The following is a 21,728-nucleotide window of genomic DNA, read 5'->3' as shown; positions in this document are numbered from 1 at the left end:
TAACGTAATTTAACTCAACAGTACAGTCTGGCATTCTTTATCCTCCCCCATTATTCTAAATCGTGCTGGCAGGCAGTCATATGGGAATCAACCCATTCCTTTTTAACAGACAAAACGGCAGCTAGAAAACTAGCTAGATCAGACATGACCCTAAGGGTCTTCTTTGTCAGCAAAAGAAGACCCACTATGTCTTCTGCTACCTAACTAATATTACAGAGGCAGGGCATGTGAAAACCAGTCATGGAAGATTTATGCTGCTGGGGTTTGCTGTTTCCCATTCAAATTACTTTAATGGTTGCCAGAGGTACAGAGTACAGGCTACTATGATGCTAGGGGTGGGAATGGGGAAATTCCATTTGAGCAATTCCCTGGAGTTAAAGCACTGGGGCCGCAATTAGCAAGCAGGAAGCAAGGACAGGGAGCATTAGCTCCACAAAGAAACGATACAAAACACGCACATGAAGGGTTGGAACTAACTGCTCTGCTAGCATGGCAGGATAGATCCAATGGTGGAATTTAAGCCTTGGGGGGAAATGGAGCTGGCCAGGCCTTTGCAAATTTTGCAGGTTAAATAGGCTTGGTTTCAGAACAACCTCCTACAAATGATGCAGAAGTCGAGAGACTCTCTGATCCTCCTGGCTTATCCCTCCTCTACAGTCTACTTGGATAGTGAGCCAATATTCTGAACTCCTCGCCCTGCAACCAGATGGGATTGAGGCCCTGAGGAAACGTTGGGTATGACTGGGGAAGTAATTCCTTTGCAAATTGCTCTGGACTGATCTCATTTGAAAATTTAGGCTGGCTCAAGTGCAGTTAGTTACTGTACCCTCCAACATTTCTCTGATAATGATGATGATGATTTCATTATGTATGCCCCAGCCACTCTGAGTGGCTTCCAACATATGTATATAAAAACATAAAAAAACATTAAGCATTAAAAAAAACTTCCCTTATAAAGGCTGTGTCTCCTTAGCTCAGCAGTCGCATAACTCCAATATTTATCTGATTAAAATAGGGATGTCCTACCATATGCTCCAGCATTTCACCCGATGAAAATAGGTACATCCAAAGGAAAAGCGGGGATCAAATCAGAAACCAGGACAGCTTCTGTAAATCCAGGACTGTTCCTGGAAGATAGGGACACTTGGAGGGTCTGTAGTTTGCCGTAGCAACCAGCAGGAGTATTGGCAGTGGGGGCGGGGTGGGGAGTCCTTTTTCACTGGGTCTTGGTTCTCAAAAGTTTAACTGTTTTTCACCCCGGATGAGAAGCAAAGGAGGTCCAAGTCATTCTCCTCCTTGTACATTCAATCTGTCATTAGCTTTGGTCTGACCTAAAACCTCAGTTGTGGGATTAGCCGCGTGAGCTCTGTTCATGCAAGCAATCCAGCACACCTTTTGGCTGCAAGGGTTAATCAGCCAGGTGAAGCATGCTTCTGTAAGTTCAAACCAATTTCAAATTCAGGGAGAGGCCGTGCTGAATTTCACAAATGCAACTATCATTGTAGCAACTGACTGACTTAGGAGAAGGAGGTCATGTTATTTGTCCAGTTAGCCCAGTATCAACTACTCTGATTGGCGGCAGTTTTCAGAGTTCTTTTACCCATTTAAGTAGTGATTCCAGAGACTGTACTCGGGACCTGCTGCACACAAGGGTATATACTCTGCCGCTGAGCAATGATCCCAAACCTTTGAGGATCGCTTTTATTACATGTGCTCCATGATTCACTGAAATGAGTGCTATAATATCAAATGGAGGAATGCTATAAGAAAAGCAGATGCACCGGTTTTCAGATTGCACATCAGTCCCTTTCTCTCATCTGACACAGATCTCATGCGTGGAACACATGCATGTGCTCCTGGGGGTGCAAGAGAGCGATGCAGAGGCTGTTCCTAAGATGACAGCTACCCCAAAATGGAGCCTCATTTAGGACTGTGTGCCATTATTCTCACCACCATGTGAGCAGTCATGTTACCGAACCACCAGCTGAAATACAAGGGAGCTTATCAGCATTAACAGTCCCCAGTGGGTCCTATTCTACAAATCCAAACCACAGAGCGATTGCTAAATGGGGAGAGAAGGCTGGGCCCACATCAAACAAAAGCCTCTCATATGATGAATTCAACAGGAAAACAAAGGGAAAACCACTGCAAATCCCAGCCTTCAATCTGTCTCTGAGATTTCAGATGACAGAGGAAATATGTTGGACCCATTTCCTTTTGTTCTGCAAATAGATGATTTGTAGGCCATGTGCCCTCACAACCCCAGTGAGGCGAGAGGAAAGTCCCGTCCCCCCAGCCACACTCAGGGAAGTTGCATCCAGAGAAGTCAACAGCGCTGGGTTCTGTTAAAGTGGTTTATGGTTTTTATGGGTGTTTCCAAATGGGAGCTTAACAGTGAAAAGGGGTCGCTGATAAACTGATTTTCTTTTTACACTTACTGGCATTTTCTCAGAGAAGGGGAATATGGATTAAATAAGGCAGTGATTATGGGCTGGGATTTGGATGCCAAAAGCATCATGTGCCCTCTGGGGGAAAAAGCTGCATTTATGAGGAGCACCAGGCAAATCGCCTGCCCTCTGGAATGCCCTCCCATCAGGTGTCAAGGAAATAAACAACTATCTGACTTTTAGAAGACATCTGAAGGCAGCCCTGTTTAGGGAAGTTTTTAATGTCTGATGTTTTATTGTATTTTTAATATTTTGTTGGAAGCTGCCCAGAGGGGCTGGAGAAACCCAGCCAGATGGGTGGGGTATAAATAATCTATTATTATTAAATCATCATCATCATCATCATTGTATCACAATAAGCACCCATCTGGAAGGCCGCTATTAAAGAAATGTCTTTCGGATTTGGAATGGAGGAGAATGTTATGAAGCTCCTAACAGTGGTGAGAGATTTTACTTTCTTGCGTTCCATGATCACTGCAGATGGTGACAGCAGTCACGAAATTAAAAAACACCTGTTTCTTGGGATAAAAGCAATGACAAACCTAGACAGCATCTTAAAAGGCAGAGACATCACCTTGCCGACAAAGGTCCGTATAGTTAAAGCTATGGTTTCCCCAGTAGTGATGTATGGAAGTGAGAGCTGGACCATAAAGAAGGCTGATCGCCTTCTTGGTACACTTTGACCTGTGAATCTTTGCTGACGAAGAATAGTCAAAACAGGGCCTTGTCCTGATTTTTACTGGAATTTATCTTTATTTGCCTTCAACATTGGGATTGATTCCCATTTAAACTCCACATCACATCAATAAAACCTTGTGAAGATTTTTTTGAAATCCATCTTCTTTTGGCCTGAGTTCTTGCAATTTATCGTTCATTTCTAGGGTACAGAGTACAGCACCTCTTTTTTGTTGTTAAAACGTGTGGCACTTACGGGAACAAGTACCGCATTTTCTAGAAAAGAAAGCACTGCTGCAGTGCTGCATTGTATCAATTTACAACAAAAACATGGGTGGGACTGGGTGGGGGAACCAAGAAGAAAATACAGAGTTTGGTCTCCACCCCTAGAATGGGTGCCAGCAAACGATAGAAGCCACCTTGTTAGCACTCATTCTCGACACACCTGGCAATACAATGCATGCTGCTGCTACCTGACTTTTTTTTTTTTGGCCTTTCTTTGAATCATACATTTGTACTTTAACCCATAACAAGCAGAAGCAAACACATAATACACAATAGCAATAAAATATAAACCAAGACCAGTATGGATATTAATAAAACTTACAGACAACTGTGTGAGTATCAAGGAACATTTCCCAACAATTCATAACACACAAAAACAAATGGTTGCTACTGTATCTTTAAAATAAATAGACCCTTAAGACCAAAGCTCTTAAAACGAGATCTGAGCACTGTACAGCGAGAAGGGAGTTCAGAAAGTCTTTGTCGTGTTCACTTTTTGGTGTTGACTTCTGTGTTGTAGCTATCTCCATTATTCATTTGTTTAAAACCTCCCCCCCCCACAAAAAATGGCCCATCCAGGTTTCTCCCTTCTCCCTTTATTCAGATCTCTCCCATTGTTCCAAACAACTGTATTTTCCCTCTCAGTGTCTCTCTTTTCACATGGCCACTGTTTTTGTGCAAACCTACCATAACTTGCCTTTTGCTCCCCAACCACACCCTGACTTCACGCAAACCTAGGGGTGTGACGAAGCACTCCAAAACCTTCCCTAGTTTTCCTTTGTCCATAGGGTCAAAAGCTGCTGTTGAATTGGCAAAGGCAGTATATTGTTTTACTATATATGGTTTTACTAATATTTACACACTTGCAAATGGGTCGATGCAAAGCAATAGTCTGCAGTAGAATGACGAGCTCAAATGCTAGCTATCTTTTCAGGTGAATTAAGTTGCTCTCAAATGGTGACTATTCCAACGAAGACAGCACAATTTGCTTGTTTGTTTCACTGATATCGTACCACTATGTACGTGGTTCTCCTATTTTATCCTTGTAAAATTTTTCTGCATTAGGTTAGGCAGTCACCAGACCAAAGCCAACCAGTGAGCTTCATAGCTGGCTGGGTGTTGATTTAGCATAACCTCGAGCCAAACTGTTTCTCAGGATTAGATGGTTAGCAAGCACCTTTCAATCGCCCTTCTTTTAAAACAAAAATCCTTGTGGTTTCATCTTAAGGAAATCTTGCCCATGTAGCATGTTAAGACACCATCATGCACATAGCCTAAGGGTTCCAAGTTATAGGGTTATTTCTCTGTAAAATATACATATGATTTTAATATTGTGAAATAAAACATTGAATTAAAAATGTTGGAAGAGGGTATAGCTCCACATGCTATATCCACTCAGAAATGTTTGTGTTTGTACTGCAAGGAGACCCAAAATTGCTTTGGCATCCCCCCCCCATGTGCCCCATGCATGTTTTGTTCTGCTGCCATTATCTCCACCTCTGCTCAGGCTACATTCCTTCACTGTTCCCTATCTGAATGCCCAGCCATTGAGGAAGAAGTTATACTGTCCTGAGCTGTGTAATTGTAAAGGTAAAGGTAAAGGGATCCCTGACCATTAGGTCCAGTCGCGGACGACTCTGGGGTTGCAGTGCTCATCTCGATTTACTGGCCGAGGGAGTTGGCATACAGCTTCCAGGTCATGTGGCCAGCATGACTAAGCCGCCTCTGACGAACCAGAGCAGCACACAGAAACGCCGTTTACCTTCCCGCCAGAGCGGTCTCTATTTATCTACTTGCACTTTGACGTGCTTTCGAACTGCTAGGTTGGCAGGAGCAGGGACCGAACAACGGGAGCTCACCCCGTCGAGGGGATTTGAACCGCCAACCTTCTGATCTGCAAGTCCTAGGCTCTGTGGTTTAGACCACAGTGCCACCCGCGTCCCTGCTGTGTAATTGTACTCTCTGGTATATGCAGTCTCCTGTTTATGTGACGGATCCCCTCCCTTTCACCCTCTAATAAATTCTTTTTCAATCTTGTGTTCAACAATTTGGTTTTCCTAATAAGCCCCTTTTTCAATCATGTGCTCAAGAATATTTTTTTAAATATCCTATTCTTGGGGATAATTCAGCAAGTGTAGTGAAAGGATACCCCACACAGCCACACTACTTAACTGTACTCAATAGCATTCCAGTACTTGAGTGCACCTCACATGACAAAAAGGAACATAACAAGAAAAATCGAATCCATTTCCCAGAGGCAGATTTGTGCAGTCTGCACAGAACCAGGGCCCCGTGCAGCTGAGACGCTGCCATGTTATTAGTACATATTGTTAACTGAGTCTATATCTTTAAAATGTGACACCGCTGAATTCTACTATTTAGGTTTGTCGTGTTGTTTCCACACTTTGCTTCTCCTACTCCTGTAGTGGCTGGTCCATTTGGTAAACTAGTGAAATGTCAAGCAATTAAAAAAAAAAAGTTCCCCCAAATCTCAAAGCCATGCTCTTTCCTGTACCACACATCCTTGGAAAGGCGCAGGGAAGCATTTCTCCTTCCTTCCCTCCCATTCATTCTCTGGCCAATCAGTTCTATGCACCAGTCAGCCAATCTCAGTCCAAAAGTATTGCTATGGCAAGGAGGTCCCAGCCCTCTTTCTCTCCAGGCGGAAAAACAATGTGGAAGTAAATTTGTATGTTAATGGAGCTACTTAGCCCTGGTTCTCACCCTCCCTCCATGTTGTCATGATGGCTATCACATTAACTAGCCACATTAACTTTTCTAGTAGAGCCAGGAATCAATGCATCTGTTCTGAGCATGCCCAGAGATGTTTCCTTGAAGGCCACACTTACACAGTAGCAAAGCTCTTGGGCACAGCTTCCCCAGCCAGTCTTGCCATCTGATTCTTTATTACTTCTTTCACTATTGATGTGAGTGAGTTTCTGTGGACACACTGTGAGTCTCTTGTTTGTAAAATAAATGGGTTGTGGTTTTATACTTATTTATTTCTTTACACACATTTATTTTAATAGATGGGGTGGTGAGCTGTTTGTTTAAAAATTGTTTTTCTGACGCGTTTCCTGGAGCAGTTTAAAAGCTGATGGAATTAGGAAGATAGTATTTCTTTTCTTTCTTTCTTCAAAGACATGCTGGGACATGTATTTTCATTTTGACCTTGCAACTTTGTTTGTGTGTGTTAAAACTTCTGCTGAAATGCTCTAGGCTCTGGTGAAATGGAACACATAAAATACTGGATTTCCTTAACATGAGACTGATTGCTATATGGTGGTGCTAAAGACATTAGATTGGGGGGGGCAGTTCTTGACATTGTGGTAAAGGAGTAACAGTCATTCTGTGTTCCATGTGGCTGGCTGACAATGAAGGTTTCTACCCTAGAAAATGAATGAACCTAGTTAGTCACATTCATTAATGCCAGTGGGTCTGCTCTGAGCAAGATTAGCACTGGATACAACCCAATGGGTTTATATTTCGGATTGAAATTACTATTGTGGAATCACCTTAGTAAACACAAGCGGAGATTTGTCATTGGGGAAGCAGATGCACTCTGTTTATGCTCTTGCCATTTATTTCTGAGACTCAGTTTAAACCCCTTAGGCTGTGTCATGAAAAAGTTTGCCATTAGTATTTAGGCTGCATATATAAAAAAGATGACCTCAAGATAGTGATGCAGGATGTTACCTAGCCCGGATATTAAATTGCAGTCAGATTAGAACTGAGTCACCCGTGATGAATCAGCTGTGAGGGAGAGGCTCTGCATCCAGAACAAATTCATCTCCAATTGGGTCTGTACACCCTCAATTCTTCTCATACTGCTTTGTATGAATGCTTCCAGTCTGGGGTGTAGCATTGCAAATGGGTCAGATAATCCCAAATGGATGATTGACAACTTTTTTTTTAATGGATTTTCCATGGAAAGGAAAGCAGTAAATCTAAATTAAATCTGGGGGAAGGGAAATACGGGCTGCTATTTTCATGCAAATTATGTGGTTTTGATGCCGGGGGAAAAAACCTTGCACATACAAGCACCAATTTCACAATAAAACACCCATCTGAGTGCAACAGACATGGGCATTCCATGTCCTCAGAATACCCTTTCCTTAGCACAGCTATGTGTGTAATATTATCTTCTGAAGCGCTGAGTGAAAGTTGTATGCAACTTGTGAAAAAGAATTAATTTCATGACAAATCAGATCCATACCAGAAGTGGCATTTGCCATGTTGTTGCTGCTGCTGCTGCTGTTTTTTTAACACCGGGGGCAGGGGAGGAGACATGGCATTTACACAAATTCTTCCATTGCCCAAACATTTCAGTGGTGCAATTATTGCAAGCAATATGCTCTTAGGGAGGTATATTGTGTGCTGATGAGTCTGGCGGAAAAAATGCTTCTCTCTTTGGGTAAGGAAGGAGAAACAATGTACCGGTTGTGACTGAAAACTGAATGGAATCCTCCAGTAAGTCATGATGATAGCCTTCCAGAAAAGATGTCAATCACAGCCAAAACCTTTTTGGTCCTTGGGGGGAGGGCTAATATTAATAATAAATCACACATCCTGATTAGTGTAAAGCATGGGTAGGCAAACTAAGGCCCGGGGGCTGGATCCGTCCCAATTGCCTTCTCAATCCGGCCCGCGGACGGTCCGGGAATCAATGTGTTGTTACATGAGTAGAATGTGTGCTTTTATTTAAAATGCATCTCTGGGTTACTTGTGGGGCATAGGAATTCGTTCATTTTTTTCTTCAAAATATAGTCCGGTCCCCCCACAAGGTCTGAGGGACAGTGGACTGGCCCCCTTCTGAAAAAGTTTGCTGACCCCTGGTGTAAAGGAAAGCACACCCCAAATTAATATATTACATTTTATCCACACATTTCCCCATGAAGATGGCCTCTTTCAACTAGAAACAGCTTGAAATCATTGGAGTCACTTTTCAGCAAACACAGAGTCAACATGCATTGAGGCAACCATAGGCATCCACAGGAATTTTTCTAGGAGAGGGGATTTTTTTTTCCAGGGAAGGGAGCAAACTAACAACACTGAAAGGAGGGAAACAGCTAATTTCTCACCGAAAAATGAGGAAAAATGGTGTCTGTACATTTTGTCTCATATCTACAAACATTAGAAACTTACAATTTTCTTTTTTTTAATGAAAGCTGGGAATCTGAGAATTATGGCTGGATCTACTTTGTATTTTATGAGAAACCCCCTATCCACCAACCAGAGCCAGATACAAGAATCATCCCGTTAGAATAATTAAAAAACAACACACAACCTGAATGCTTCTAAACATATCCTAAGCCTAGGAATTTGTTTTCAGCTTTCTTAAATTAAGTAGTCTAATTTAGGAGGGGGAAGTTGTTTTGTTGTGCCTATGGCTAAGGCAGGCATCCCCAAACTTCGGCCCTCCAGATGTTTTGGACTACAATTTCCATCATCCCTGACCACTGGTCCTGTTAGCTAGGGATCATGGGAGTTGTAGGCCAAAACATCTGGATGGCCACAGTTTGGGGATGCCTGGGCTAAGGCATTGGGAAGCAGGAAGCTTTGCTGAACTCCTGAAAAAGCACCCAGAGATCTTACCAGGAGATCCCAACTTATCTCCTGTCTACCGTATCTGGATGCAACCTTACCTTGCATAGGGAAGTGAAGGAAAGCAGAATTTTATGAAAGATGGCCTGGAGATGCACAAAGATGGAAGAGCTAATCACTAGGTACCAACAATGGAAGAATGGGTGTTAAAATTAACGGACTTAGCTCTGAGATGGCGAAACTGACATGTTTAATCAGAGAAGAGTCATTGTTAGCATTTATGGAAGATTGGAAACCTCCCATAGACTTTTTGCATGAAAAAGAAAAAGAAATAATGAAACTTGGATTTGAGGGTGGTTTATAGAAAGTGGCTTTGAAGGCAGTTGTACTGGAGTGGTTGAATTGAATACAGTATTGTTTAAATACAGCAGTCAGATTAAGAAATGGAAGTTGTTTAATTTCTGAACTTTATTTTTCACTCTTTTTAATCTTTTCTATTTCTTCTCTCTCTCTATATATATATTTCCTGCTTTTCTTTTTCTCTCTTTTTCTCTGTTTTTATTTTATTTTATTCAGATCAATGTTTTAGTTTTGGACAAAAAAAATGGTATTAAACTTTGTATTTCTCTATATAAATTCTAATAAAATGTATTCAAAAGAAGGAAAGGAAAGGAAAGAGGAAGGGAAGAGGAAGGGAAGGTAATGGAAGGAAGGAAGGAAGGAAGGAAGGAAGGAAGGAAGGAAGACAGTCCTTTTCCTCTGTCCATTCACTGCCGTTCAACAGTACCCCAAAATCTACTACCTGAGGCAGCCTGTTTTGCTTTACCTACTGGTAGTGCTGGCCCTTAATTATGTTCTAGTATCATTTACAATTAAGGCCATAGCTCAGGAATCCTGATACAAGAAAAAAATTGTTCTGAGTGCTGTCACAAGAGCTGGGAAAGTGCCAAATCATCAGTTGCTTCACTCTATAGCTGAGCAATCATGACATTTCTTCAGTCAGAATGACACGGCCTTTTTTTGTGTCCCAAGATACTAGGAGTTGCGTAACTGCCACATAATCACCTTTGTGCGCTGAGGGTCAAGTGCAGGCTTGCTTTGTCACAGTGCTCTCTCCTGAGAAAAGGTGTGGAAGTCAGAGATATTTCGACTGCAATCCTTAACTTGCTTTCCTGGGAGTCACCTCATTTTCCCCGAGGGGTAGGCACACGTTTTTAGTTCACTGTATCTTCATGGGCCTGCCATTACGCCCCAGCTCTGCAACATTATCTTCAAAGCGCACATGTAAAAACAAAATAGCACGCGTTTCCATTTATGTAAAGGTACAAAGTACATGTTTTTACTCCACCCAGCAAGCGGCCTCCATTTATGTAAAGGTACAAAGTACATGTTTTTACTCCACCCAGCAAGCGGCCCATGGCATATGCGAATAAAAATAACTACCGTGCAGCATGATCCCCGCCGGCCTAACTTTTCCAAGTCTTATTAGTTTCTGACATTAACGTTGTGGTGGTTGTTCTGATTTTTTAGTTGGCTGGATATACAATTTGCTCTGTAACTTTCTGCCTTGTCCCTTTCCCTGACGTCCTTTCTCCAATAGCCAGCAGCTTATCATTGCTGCCGTTTCGTCACTGATCTATCATTGCACTGTTGTAATTTCATTTGTATGAGGAAATTCTTGTACAGTACCATTTATTTATTTTTTTACAAATGCTTTAAAGGTAGACAGATAATGCATAATCCTATATTGAAGATCTGCCAGCGGTGTTCCTCGTAATGGGTTCAAGTGGACACGGGAGGGGATACCTTCCCCTCTTTGCTAAGTGTGGGGTTGTACACTAGATTTGATTCTGGGAACTGCAGTGTGTAAAGCATGAGCCATTCCACACACACACACACCCAGACCTTCTCCTGCTCCTGGCATCTGCTCCTGGCATCTGAGACCGGATGTTGGGGCAGCGGCGAGACAAATGCCCCATGATGTATCTGTTTGCTGTCTGCTGCTTAGGGTTAGGGAACTGTTCTGTGGTGTTTGCCTTGTGGGTTTGAATCCCCAAAGGAGCTCTCCTTTTGCCCCTGATAATGACTGGTTTTTTACAAATAGTTACAGGTAGGTAGCCGTGTTGGTCTGATGTAGTTGAAAAAACAACAAAAAAAATTTCTTCCAGTAGCACCTTAGAGACCAACTAAGTTTGTCATTCATATGAGCTTTCGTGCAAGCATTTAGTACAATTTATACCTAAGTAATTAAGTATAATGTGATGTTTTGACGCAACACATAATATGAGTGGTGTTTTATTGTTTATTGTTTATGTTTACTTGTTTAGTACACCGTTTGCTTAATTGTTCCATATAATTTGTTCAAAACCATTGGTTTTTCATGTAAATTATCAGCATGTTTTATCTTAAATAAATAAATATTGCAGAAAATAATAGTATGCAACTATTATTGCTCTACATAAAACCTAAAATTTATGCTTATTAGTTCACAATTTAACATACTGAGAATAAATGAGTCAAATCCCTATGTTTTCATCACTCGTAGTGAGGCAAAATTTCAATCTGTAGGAGCAGGGTCTAAATATTAACCGATTTGTCCCAAATTTGAAATTTGACTATGTTTATACCATACGCCTGATATAAGATCACAGGAGGAAACATTTTCCCAAAAAAGTTTTTTATGACCCACCCTGGTGTGCATGTACACTTCTTCAGATACTTCTTATTTATTCTGTTTTTTACAAACTCCGTACAAAAGATAAGGGTCTTTTTTTTCACTCCCATTCCTCTGGTAGGGCTCAACCCCCACCCCACCCCCAGCTTATTCAGTTCAGTGCCCTCAGGAGTGAACCACTGGAGGCTGTTGCTACCAGTCTATCTGATTTTTTATTTAAAAAAATTTTTGTCCTTGTGTCCTAGCACTTCTCCTTTGGCTACTTGTCGAAACAATATTTTTTTCTGGGTGAGATCTGAACCTTTGTCTCAGGAAGGCTAAGTGCACTCACTACTAGTCATCTTACCAAGGCCACATGCAGGGGTGAAACTAGGCTTTTTTCACCCAGGTCAAAGACCCTGTGTGGCAGTGGCACACACTTAATAGCATCCTCTGGAGGCTCCCCCCCCCGCAAAAAAACCCAGCTGGCCTCTCCCACCCCATGCACACCATACACTGCTATTTTATGCTGCCTCACATATAGCCCTTTGGGGACATTTTATGGCATCACTTTAAACAGTCACGGCTTCTTCCAGAGAATTTTGGGAGCGCGTTAACGATCCTCAGAGTTGCACTGCCCTCCCGGAGCTACAATTCCCAGAGTGGGCTAGCAAGGAATCCCTGCTCACAAAGAGCTCTGGGGATCCTGTCGATGACGACAACAACGACGACGACGACCCACAGGCTTTTAGTTATAATATCCAGTCTGTATGTGTAGTGGCGCCCACCCTGTGGAATGCCCTCCCATCAGATGTCAAGGATTATACTGTATATCTTGCCATTATATATCTTTCAGGAGACATCTGAAAGCTTTTTAAGGTTTAATGTTTTGCTATGTTTTTGCAAATGCTGGAAGCTGCGCAGAGTGGGTACAAATTATTATTATTATTATTATTATTATTATTATTATTATTATTATTATTATTATTACCGTATATCAACAAAGCATTATATCAATCCTTCCTTCTTTGCAGGGGGCTAGAAGGGGTGGGAGGGAGAAGGGAAACAGTCATGCAATTTCGATTTTTCTTTTAGGGGGGAGCGCGTACTGAGCAGAGGCGGCGGAGAAAGTGCTGAGTCACCGCCCCCGACGGTCTCCTGCTGCGCTCCTTTCCTCCTGCTGCGCCTGCCTCGCCTCCCTCCCTCCCTGCGCCCGCCCGCCCGCCCGCGCGCGCCGGGGAGAGAGGGCGCGCGCGCGCACATTTCACGCACGCAAACACAGGCGCGCGCGCACAGAGCAACCTCCTTCCCCTTCCCCCTGATCACGTGCCCCACTGCTGCCGGGACGGTCACCAGCACGACCACCCCCTCCCTGCATCACACACACAGAGCCGCGCAGCTGGCCTCTCTCGCTTCGTCCGCAGCCGGCACACAGGCGCTTCCCCTCCGGGAGCCTCGCGGGGAAAGAGGCGCGGCGGGGAGGGAGAGAGAAGTAGCAACAGCCGCCGCCGCCGCCGATCTCTTCCTCCTGTTTGGCCACCGGCGGAGGATCCTTCTCCTTCCTGCCGGCGCCGCTGCCGCCTCCTGGAGGTAGCTTTTCTCCTTGGCGCTGCCCGGCCGGCTTTTTCTCTCCCTTTCCCCGTGCGCCCTTGCGCCGCTCCCCCGGGGGGGCCATGGGGCTCCTGTCGCAGGGCTCCCCGCTGAGCTGGGAGAAGACGCAGCGCCACGCGGAGCACGTGCGCAAACACGGCATCCTCCAGTTCCTGCACATCTACCGGGCGGTGGGCGAGAGGCACAAGGACGTGCTCAAGTGGGGCGACGAGGTGAGTGAGGGCCGGGGAGAGGGAGCTGGAGACCGGATCCAAGAAGCTGCCTTCCTCTCCTCCTCCTCCTCTCCTCTCCTTTTTTTCCTTTTCTTTCTTTCGTCCACCCACCATGGCGCGCTTTTGCTGCTGCTTCAACTTCATTCAACACAACAGCCTTGGGAGGTAGGCCGCTGGCGGCCCTGCCCTCGCCCAGCACCCTGCACGGTGCACATGTTGCATGGGGAGCGAGTTTCCTGGACGTCTACGGGGTTTGCTGGGGAGGGGGGTTGTTTTGGTTGTTGTTATTGCTGTTATTTGTTAAATTTGTTTGCTGCCCTTGGATCTCAGGACGGTTCAGGACATGAAAAAGCACAATATACATCATAAAAAGGAAAGCAAACCAATAACACACGCGCACATGGGTTCCCTTGCACCCCCAATGCTGCTGGTTCACACTCAACCGGGACCATTTTTTTGCAGTGTGAAACCTGTGTCACCTTGGAAAGCCACAAGCATGTCCGATTTAAAGCTTGTGTCTTTCACAATCGGTTTCAGAAGTGGTGTAAAAGGCTTGTGTAGCATCACTTATGAAAATGCCCTTCAGCTTCCCTTGTGCATGTAACAGATTGCTTTGTGCCTGGTTCTTCCCACATTGTGACTATTCAGTAGGCATGGTGCTTGTTTACTAATTAATGGGTTTGTATATGCTAGTCCTATCAGAAGGGCCATGATATCATAGGTGGTTGTAAGTGTGAAATCTGTTCATTTACACCAGTGTCACTGTGCTCTCCTTTCATCCGGAGAAAATGATTGAAGTAGTGCTTGCCTATATTTGCTACAGCAGTTAATACCACCCAGTGTTATGAATGAGGTGAGGTGGGGAGAGAGATAATGACAGGTTTCCCCACACTATCTTGGGTCATTCCATGTTTCTGTTATCAAACAAAAACGGTTTTGGCCGGTAGTAGAAAGAGTTTTCAATATTATGATTTCTAGAATTTTGTTCATTAACCTTTTCTAGAAATTGAGGTGAGTGTAACCGATAGACCTCTTCCAAAGTGTATGATGTCAAAGCTGCTCTTGTGTTTTGGCACAAGTAATGCTTGAAATTCAGGCAGCAGAAACGAAAGTCATATCGCGAGGAGTTTCAAGTCCTTTCTCTGCACGCCATGCACAGCATTCCTAGTTTACTCTTTGGGTCTGCCTTAAGATCATTGTACATTGAAGCCCCACCATATACATACGTAACGTTCAGAAAGTACATGAATGTCATATGTAAACCAAACCTTTATACACACTGGGCTGGACTGGGCATGGATTTCACTTCTAGGTATTGTCTTTGGGATGCTGCAATGTGGTCGCCCCAAGTACAGCTTCTGAGTTGCTGGCCCAGAGGATGCTGGAGTACCGTGTTTCCCCCTTTTTAAGACGTAGTCATAAAGTAAGCCATGGCAGGGTTTTAAAGCATTTGAGAAATATAAGACATACCCCGAAAATAAGACATACTTCCACACCGCGGAAACCAACCCCCACAGGCACCTCCACTCACAGAGTCACTCCTTGCAGCCGGCACTGCAGGAGCGCGCTCAGTTGTGAAGCCATGCTCCAGTCAGCTGTTCTGCAGCACTCCGACGCAGCGGAGGCGGCAAGCACGGGGAAGAAAATGGCGTTTTAAAACGCCATTTAAGAGGACCCTGTTTCTTGTCTCCCTGAGGGCAGCGGTCCCGGTGGCGGGCAGCCCCTCTGCCGCAGGAAGACACTGTAAAGTCTCCCTGGAAGAAGCAGTGAGCCCAGCTCCTCGTTTCGGCGCCGCTGCGTCTCCAGCATTTTCTGCTTGTTCTCTATGTTCTTGAGCTCTCCACGGCCCGGTTGGGGCTCTCCGAGCCGGGCACCCCGGGGCCGCCCCCCCGCTCCCCCGTCCATAGAGAGTGAGAGGAAGAGGGGCGCGTGGGCACATGGCGCGGCGCAGCGCAGCGCCCGGCGCCTCCAGCTCCCGATCGCAGCAAAGGGCACCACCCCGCACCAGCTACGGACCTGCCCCGCGGCCCGCCGAGGGCTGCCGGGCTATGGCAACCATCCTGCCTGCGGGAGCCTTGGGGAAAGAGCACGAGGAAGAGCCGCTACTGCCGCTGCTGCAGAGGCACTGCGAACGCGCCGCCCGGCGAGCCCAGGGCGAGCTCCAGCCCTGCGGGAGGGGCCAGGCACGGAGCGAAGGGGCGACACCGGAGGGCGGCCTCGATGAGTCCCGGCCTGGCGGGCCATCTCCCGGCAGACCCGAGCACAGCCCGCTGCTGACGGAGGCGCCCAGCGAGAGTCCTCAAGGCTGAAGCACTAAGGAAGGGCTCGCGCTTCCCCTTCTCCCTCCCTACCCCCGGCGCGCGCTCCCCTGGGGAGGGGGAAGGGGTCAGGGGTGCTCAGATCACGGATCTGGAGAGAAAGGGGCGTCAGGGGGCGGGGAGGGGAAAGGTTGCATGGAGTTTGGTTGGGGCGCTCCCTTGGCAACAAAGTTTCCCGAGGTCTAAGACACATTAGAGAAGATGCCTGCAGCTGCAAAGGCAACTGCAAAAACCCTCTCCTTAATTTCTGGCTTGGCTGCGAGGGAAAGCGGCACTGATTTTGGGTGCCGTTAAAGGCGACATGTTGAGAGATGGGCGCTATGAGGCGCGGGAAGCAAAAACTCCTGTGAAGTTCCCCTGCACAAGCACCCTCGAAAGGAGCCACCAGTCGCTGCATCCTGGGAGAAGCGTGGTGTTGCTCCTTCCTCGCCATCTCCAGGGGTGAGGGAGAGGAAAGCCCCCTTTCCTTGACAGCCACTGGGGTCCGATATGGGGGAGTGTTTGCCCACAGATGGCAGCTTGTTTGCCATCTCTTGTCGGTGGCAGATGGCTGGCTTTCTCCTTCCTCCCTCCCTCCCCACGCATGGGGATGTGTGTGTACCGTAAAAACTGTATCGGTAATAAAAAAAAATAAGACATCCCACCAAAAGTAAGCCACCCTGTGTTTTTTTGAGAAAAAAATGTTATAAGACGGTGTCTTAAAAAAGGGGAAACACGGTATATCTTGGAAGCAGCAGCAGTTCTTGAAAATTGCCCTTCTAACACTGTTGAAGGGTGGCACGTAAATCGTGTAAGAGAAATAAATACAATGATGGCGTGACCTGATAATGAGAGGCGGGTTTTGTATATTATAAATCCTTAAATAGCCTTGAAGTGAAAGTGAAGGGTGGGAAAGCGTTATACTTGAGATACAGAAGTGTGAAAAGCATAACTTGCAAAGGTTACTGTAGGCCAGGGTGATTTAGCAGACAACTGAGCAAGGATTTGCATTTGGGGGAGAACCTCCTGGTGTGCAAAAGTGTGCTTCATTGAGCCCAGCACATTTCTAATACAGTGGTCCCTCGACTTATGAAGTACTCAGCTTACAAAATTTCGAGTTACGAATGGGGGGGGGGGAATGGCCACACGCTTACGTTTTTTTCGACACCTGAAAGGAAAACCGTTGCAGTTTATATGGGGTTTTCTCGACTTACGAATTTTAGATGCGGTTAACTCAACTTACGAATTTTTCCGTTTCCAATGCATTCTTATGGGAAAGCGCTTTTTTTTTACTTACAAACTTTTCGACCTACGAATGTGCATTTGGAACGGATTAAATCCGTAAGTCGAGGGACCACTGTATGAATTTGTCAGGTGCTCTTAGACACAACGAACTTCACTGTCTAGTCTCCCAACTTGGTTGCAAAATAAGTTGCAAGAATTTGAACACCAAAGACTCAAGTTGATTGTGCCTAAGAGGTGCCCCCCCCATAATAAATATTCAATGTGCTTCTTTTCTACTGCATCTGGTATGTTGAGCTGGTTGAGAACATATGCAGTGTTTTCTTATGGCACTTTTCATCCTCAGAGGTTCCAACCTGTTTGTTTGTTTTTTCATTTGCAAGCCAACTGAGTATTTGTATCTGAGGAAGGTAGAAGAAAATGTGCAGTGTGAGACAAGTTTTAATCTTTGCAGCCTATTTTGTATTGGGCACTTTGGATGTGGAGGTTGTTTATGAAAGGCATCACTTTCTTTGCAGTTCTTATAAGCGTGCTAAAGAATTTAAATTAATGGGAGGAATTGCCATGCAACTTTATAACAGACATGCCTGTGATAATTGCTCCACACATTGTGGATTTCATAAGGCATCTCCAGACTTGCGCTGCCTAGGGCCATGGTATCTTATAAAAATTGAAGATGATTGCCCACGGAAAGCTGTTATGTTGAAAAAAACATGCAAGACTCTTTTGTTAATTGCTTTTTATATATTGAAAAAAATCAAACTAATGTAACATGTTCCTAAGTGGAGGATGAGATATTTACAAGTAATTTAACTCACCAGAAGGGAAGATATTTAGGAGCTACTTTTGGCCTCTCCCATCTTCACTTGAGGCTTGTGTAAAAGATTTTTGTAAGAATATCCAAGGTTTGCTTCATTCTTAGAGGCTTAACGTTCATGAAGATTAGGAACATCTTAAACTGAGTGAGACCATTGGTTCATCCAGCCCAGTATTACATTTGACAGCAGCTCTCAAGGTTTTTAGACTGAAGGGATTTTTCCCAGTCCTACCTGAAGATGCCAGAGATTCAACCTATTAAATGCAAAGCATTTGCTCTACAACTGAGCTTTGGACGTCACCCAAAATCTAATACCCAAGACCACATAATTGCATGGTTTCTTGAAGCTTATTTTGTATACTAATGAGCCGAATCCCTATTAAAAGTTGAAAAGTTACATATCACATTGTTATCTACACTGCATACAATGTATGTATATGTCATGTACACTCTTAACTTCTCATCAGGGGAAAGACAGCTATATTCAGTACTGTACTATCAAAGTAAAAGTTTAATCTTGTCCTATAGCTGGTTTTATGGTATAAAAATTAACCAGAAGAAACAGATCTTTGTTTGGTTAGATCTGTGCATCTCTGCTTGACAACAAATCATATTGGATACTCTTGTTTTCTCTTGGTGGTTTGTAATGTCTGTATTTTGTTGACGTTTACAATTGTAGAACAGTAGCGTTTAATTTAGCATAGGCTGTGTGTGTCTGTTGTGCACTACATATTAATGCTGTGTCCAGCACACTAAATTGTTTGTTAAAAGTTTAATCATAGAATTGTGGAGTTGGAAAGGAGCATGAGCGCCATCAAGTTCAATCCCTTGCAGCGTTCTGCACTAGGCTCTGTTCTTTCCAGTCTTACACATTTTTTACTCAGAAGTAAGATCCATTATTTTTAAAATAACAAGTACCTTAAGGCCAACTTTAATTTGCAGAACCGTAAATCTGAAAAAGAAACAAGCACACATCTCCGCCATAGCTGAGTATGTCAAATCCTACTGAATTCAGTAAGAGTTTTTGCCTCCAGGCTAATTTGGTCCTGGAGTGGCACTTCAAATGAGTCACAGCTTTTTAAAATTAATTTAAAGGTTCTTACACTTTCTTCTGGTTCTGAAAAAAGGCAACTAACTTGAAGCTGTATGTTATATGCATTTATTTAAAGAAGTATTTGCTTTTAAACATTATGCACGGTGTTTTGTAACCTGCCCGTCACCAAGTGGTCCCAAATTAGGGGTGCACACATCATTAAAATAATACTAAAATGCAATACACATATAAAAATCTTAAAACTAGTAATTAGAAAAATGTGCATCCCTGCTTCATGGAGCAGGTGAATAAATAATTTCAAATTAAGTGACTTATAACGGGAAACTTAACCTGAGAGTATTAAAAGACAAGTTTTATGAAAAGGTTAGCAATTAATGTTCTATTGTCCAAGTAAAGATACATAGACAACATCTTTCTGTAATGTTGTCTATGCCTTGCATTTTCCTTTTCCAATTTTAGAAACATTTTCTTGAAATCTTATGTCAAGCTTAGAAAAGAAAGTATAATTTTTTAAATGCTGATTTGATTCCCCCCATAAATTTTCTATTGCTTTTGAAAAACAACTATTTAATTATATTCCTCTGCTCCCTTGGTCTCAAACATTTACTTCTCCTGTACCACTTTTACTTTCGTCAGAGGTGTTTGTTTACCGAAAGAAAAGACCTCAGTAGACAACTGAAAGAAGAGGATAATGAGACATTTGTTCTTCTGCCTTGGAGAAGATATTTCATATTATTCTACTTTGGTGCAAAGAAAGGGGTTTCGGCTCCTACTCTTGACATCCTGCCTGGGAGCATCCTTCTAGTCTGCAAACTGAGGCTGTGGGGGGGGGGGGCTCCCATTTACTCTGCACCCAGTGATCTCCTGCCACTAATTTGTGAAGCCATGTAGGCAAGATATTAGTCACAATTCAGCTTTATCCCATAGTTTCTTGAGTAATGCTGCATTTGGATTCATTTCCCCCCCAAACCAGTTTTGATCTGATTTCAAAACATAAGCCATATGCGGACATCCACTCTCTTGCCCACTGGTGTGGAGAGCCAGCAGGAGACGTTGAACACACATGAAACCGTTCTGGTGTGGACAGCGATGTGCAAATGCAATATGAAACACAGCAGTAAACAACCTTTGCTGTTCTAATACAGTAACGTGCGCACGGCCTGAGGTTGTGTGGTAAACTTACTGCATTGCCCACTCCTTTGGCCAAGGGAAGGGAGAAACATGACTGTATTTCTCCACAAAGAAGCTTTTGTTCTTGTCATGGTTATTTGCCAGCCTATGGAAGAGCCCTAATGAGTTCAATAGGAGTTGTGCAGCATGGGTGTTTGGTGGGATTGAGCCCAAGAGACACAAATTTGCAGGCTTTGATGTTCGTGCATATCTGTGTGTGTTTAGGTGCTTCCTCTGAGCAAGGGGGAAATGCTCTCAACGGGCAGTGAGAAGCCCATGAAGTACTTTCTCTAGACAGGAGAGAGCAAGAAACCTCCCTTTTGATCACACCCAAACTGTATTATGAACAGACCTCCTAAAACCTCAGGAAAGATGACCGAACTTTTCCGTGTATAAGACTCAAAATAGAGAAAATGGGGGGAGATTGCCCAGAGGTGTTGAGCTTTTATTGGGGGGGGGGTGTTTTGCTGAAAATCGCTCACCCGCAGGAACGCAGCAGCCAATCGCATGCATATTGGAGAAGACACCAATTGCCCACCCAGTTGCCGCAGCAGCCAATAGCCAGTGGACCTTGCAGCACCCACCAATCACCCACAAATACGCCACGGACAATATCCTGCTCATGACACCCATCAATAGCCCGTCCCCCCTCTCCACTATCTGTGTATAAAACGACTCGTAAGTTTTTAGCACAATATTTTAAGAAAATAACTTAGTCTTATACATGGGCAAAAACGGTTGTTTTTCTTTTATGTTTGAAAAATAACTGCACATGGCATTTGGCTCCTAAGTTTTATATCTCGGTTTCTAACCCTGATCACAGTGTGCTATGGAAATCCTGATGGACTATTATGTTCACATATTTATTTCCATATTTCTCAAAGCCTTCCCTGTTGCTTCTTTCAAAACTCATTGTGACAAAGCTTATATAATGCAATAACTTCCAAAGCATCGTGCTGTTCTCAGTTGGTATCCTACAGCATACACACATTTGAAGCTCAGTCTTACGGCTCTTGACTCAGAAACAAGTAGCACTGAAATCTGTGCAGTGTCTCTAGTATCACAGTCTTAGACCAAGGATTTAATAACCTGATTGTGTACAGGATTTTGCAGCCTTTGCTTTCTATTAGTTGGTTTTGGTTGTTGTTTGGGATTTATTTTGTACCTGCAGTTGTGTGTCTAATATTCTGGACGGAACAAATACATATATGCAGATGACTGGAAAAATAATGTTAATGCATGCAACTAATTTTCACGTGTCTCTAATATTATTTCCCTACACACCCACTCCCCCCCCCCAATAAAAGTCACTAAGTTTGTTCCCTGAACACAGTTATGGCAGAATCTGAGAATTTGCCAGCAGCCTTACCAGCAGACTCAAAGTATAGCTAAACAGTATTTAGGAGTTCAGTCTCTTACTACCACAGTTGCCATGCTTACGAAGATGCAGGAAGTTTGGAAAGCTTAGTGTACAGTTAATTATCAAGGACTCTTGTTTTGGAAAGGTGTACTGTGTTTTCAGTTGGACAAAGCAGTACTTCATACTGAATTTGCCACAGGGATGCCACTGATACCACTAGCAGGTAGTTTCATAAATCGTATTTATGGAAGACAATCTTACTCAGCTACAAGTGATCGGCAAAGAAGAAGAATTTTCTTATCCCTGCTGTAACACATAGAAACAGACCGGACAAACAAGTGCCATCGCTTGGTGAGTTTCT

The 21,728-nt window shown here is 44.0% G+C and overlaps 1 protein-coding gene across 5 annotated transcripts in view; it reads left to right on the top strand.

Moving 5' to 3' along the window:
• The window catches only part of GCLC (glutamate-cysteine ligase catalytic subunit), a 122,081-nt gene that overhangs the window by 77,917 nt on the left and 22,436 nt on the right, over window positions 1–21,728 (top strand). For 2 of the 5 annotated variants that reach the window (XR_004692254.2, XM_035109790.2), the window contains exon 1: window positions 12,922–13,427. Coding sequence is in view for 1 of the 5 variants with exons in the window: in XM_035109790.2 (XP_034965681.1) it covers window positions 13,278–13,427 (150 nt within the window). In the remaining 4 variants the exon portion in view is untranslated. Of the gene's footprint in view, window positions 1–12,921; window positions 13,428–15,671; window positions 21,719–21,728 lie in introns of those variants that run through there. The other 3 variants (XM_060272489.1, XM_035109791.2, XM_035109793.2) reach the window with 3 other exon arrangements.

This window comes from Zootoca vivipara, chromosome 3 (assembly GCF_963506605.1).
Source record: "Zootoca vivipara chromosome 3, rZooViv1.1, whole genome shotgun sequence".
Lineage (NCBI taxonomy): Eukaryota > Metazoa > Chordata > Lepidosauria > Squamata > Lacertidae > Zootoca > Zootoca vivipara.
The sequence above is the reverse complement of the archived record's forward strand: the minus strand, read 5'-3'. Positions and strand labels throughout refer to the sequence as shown.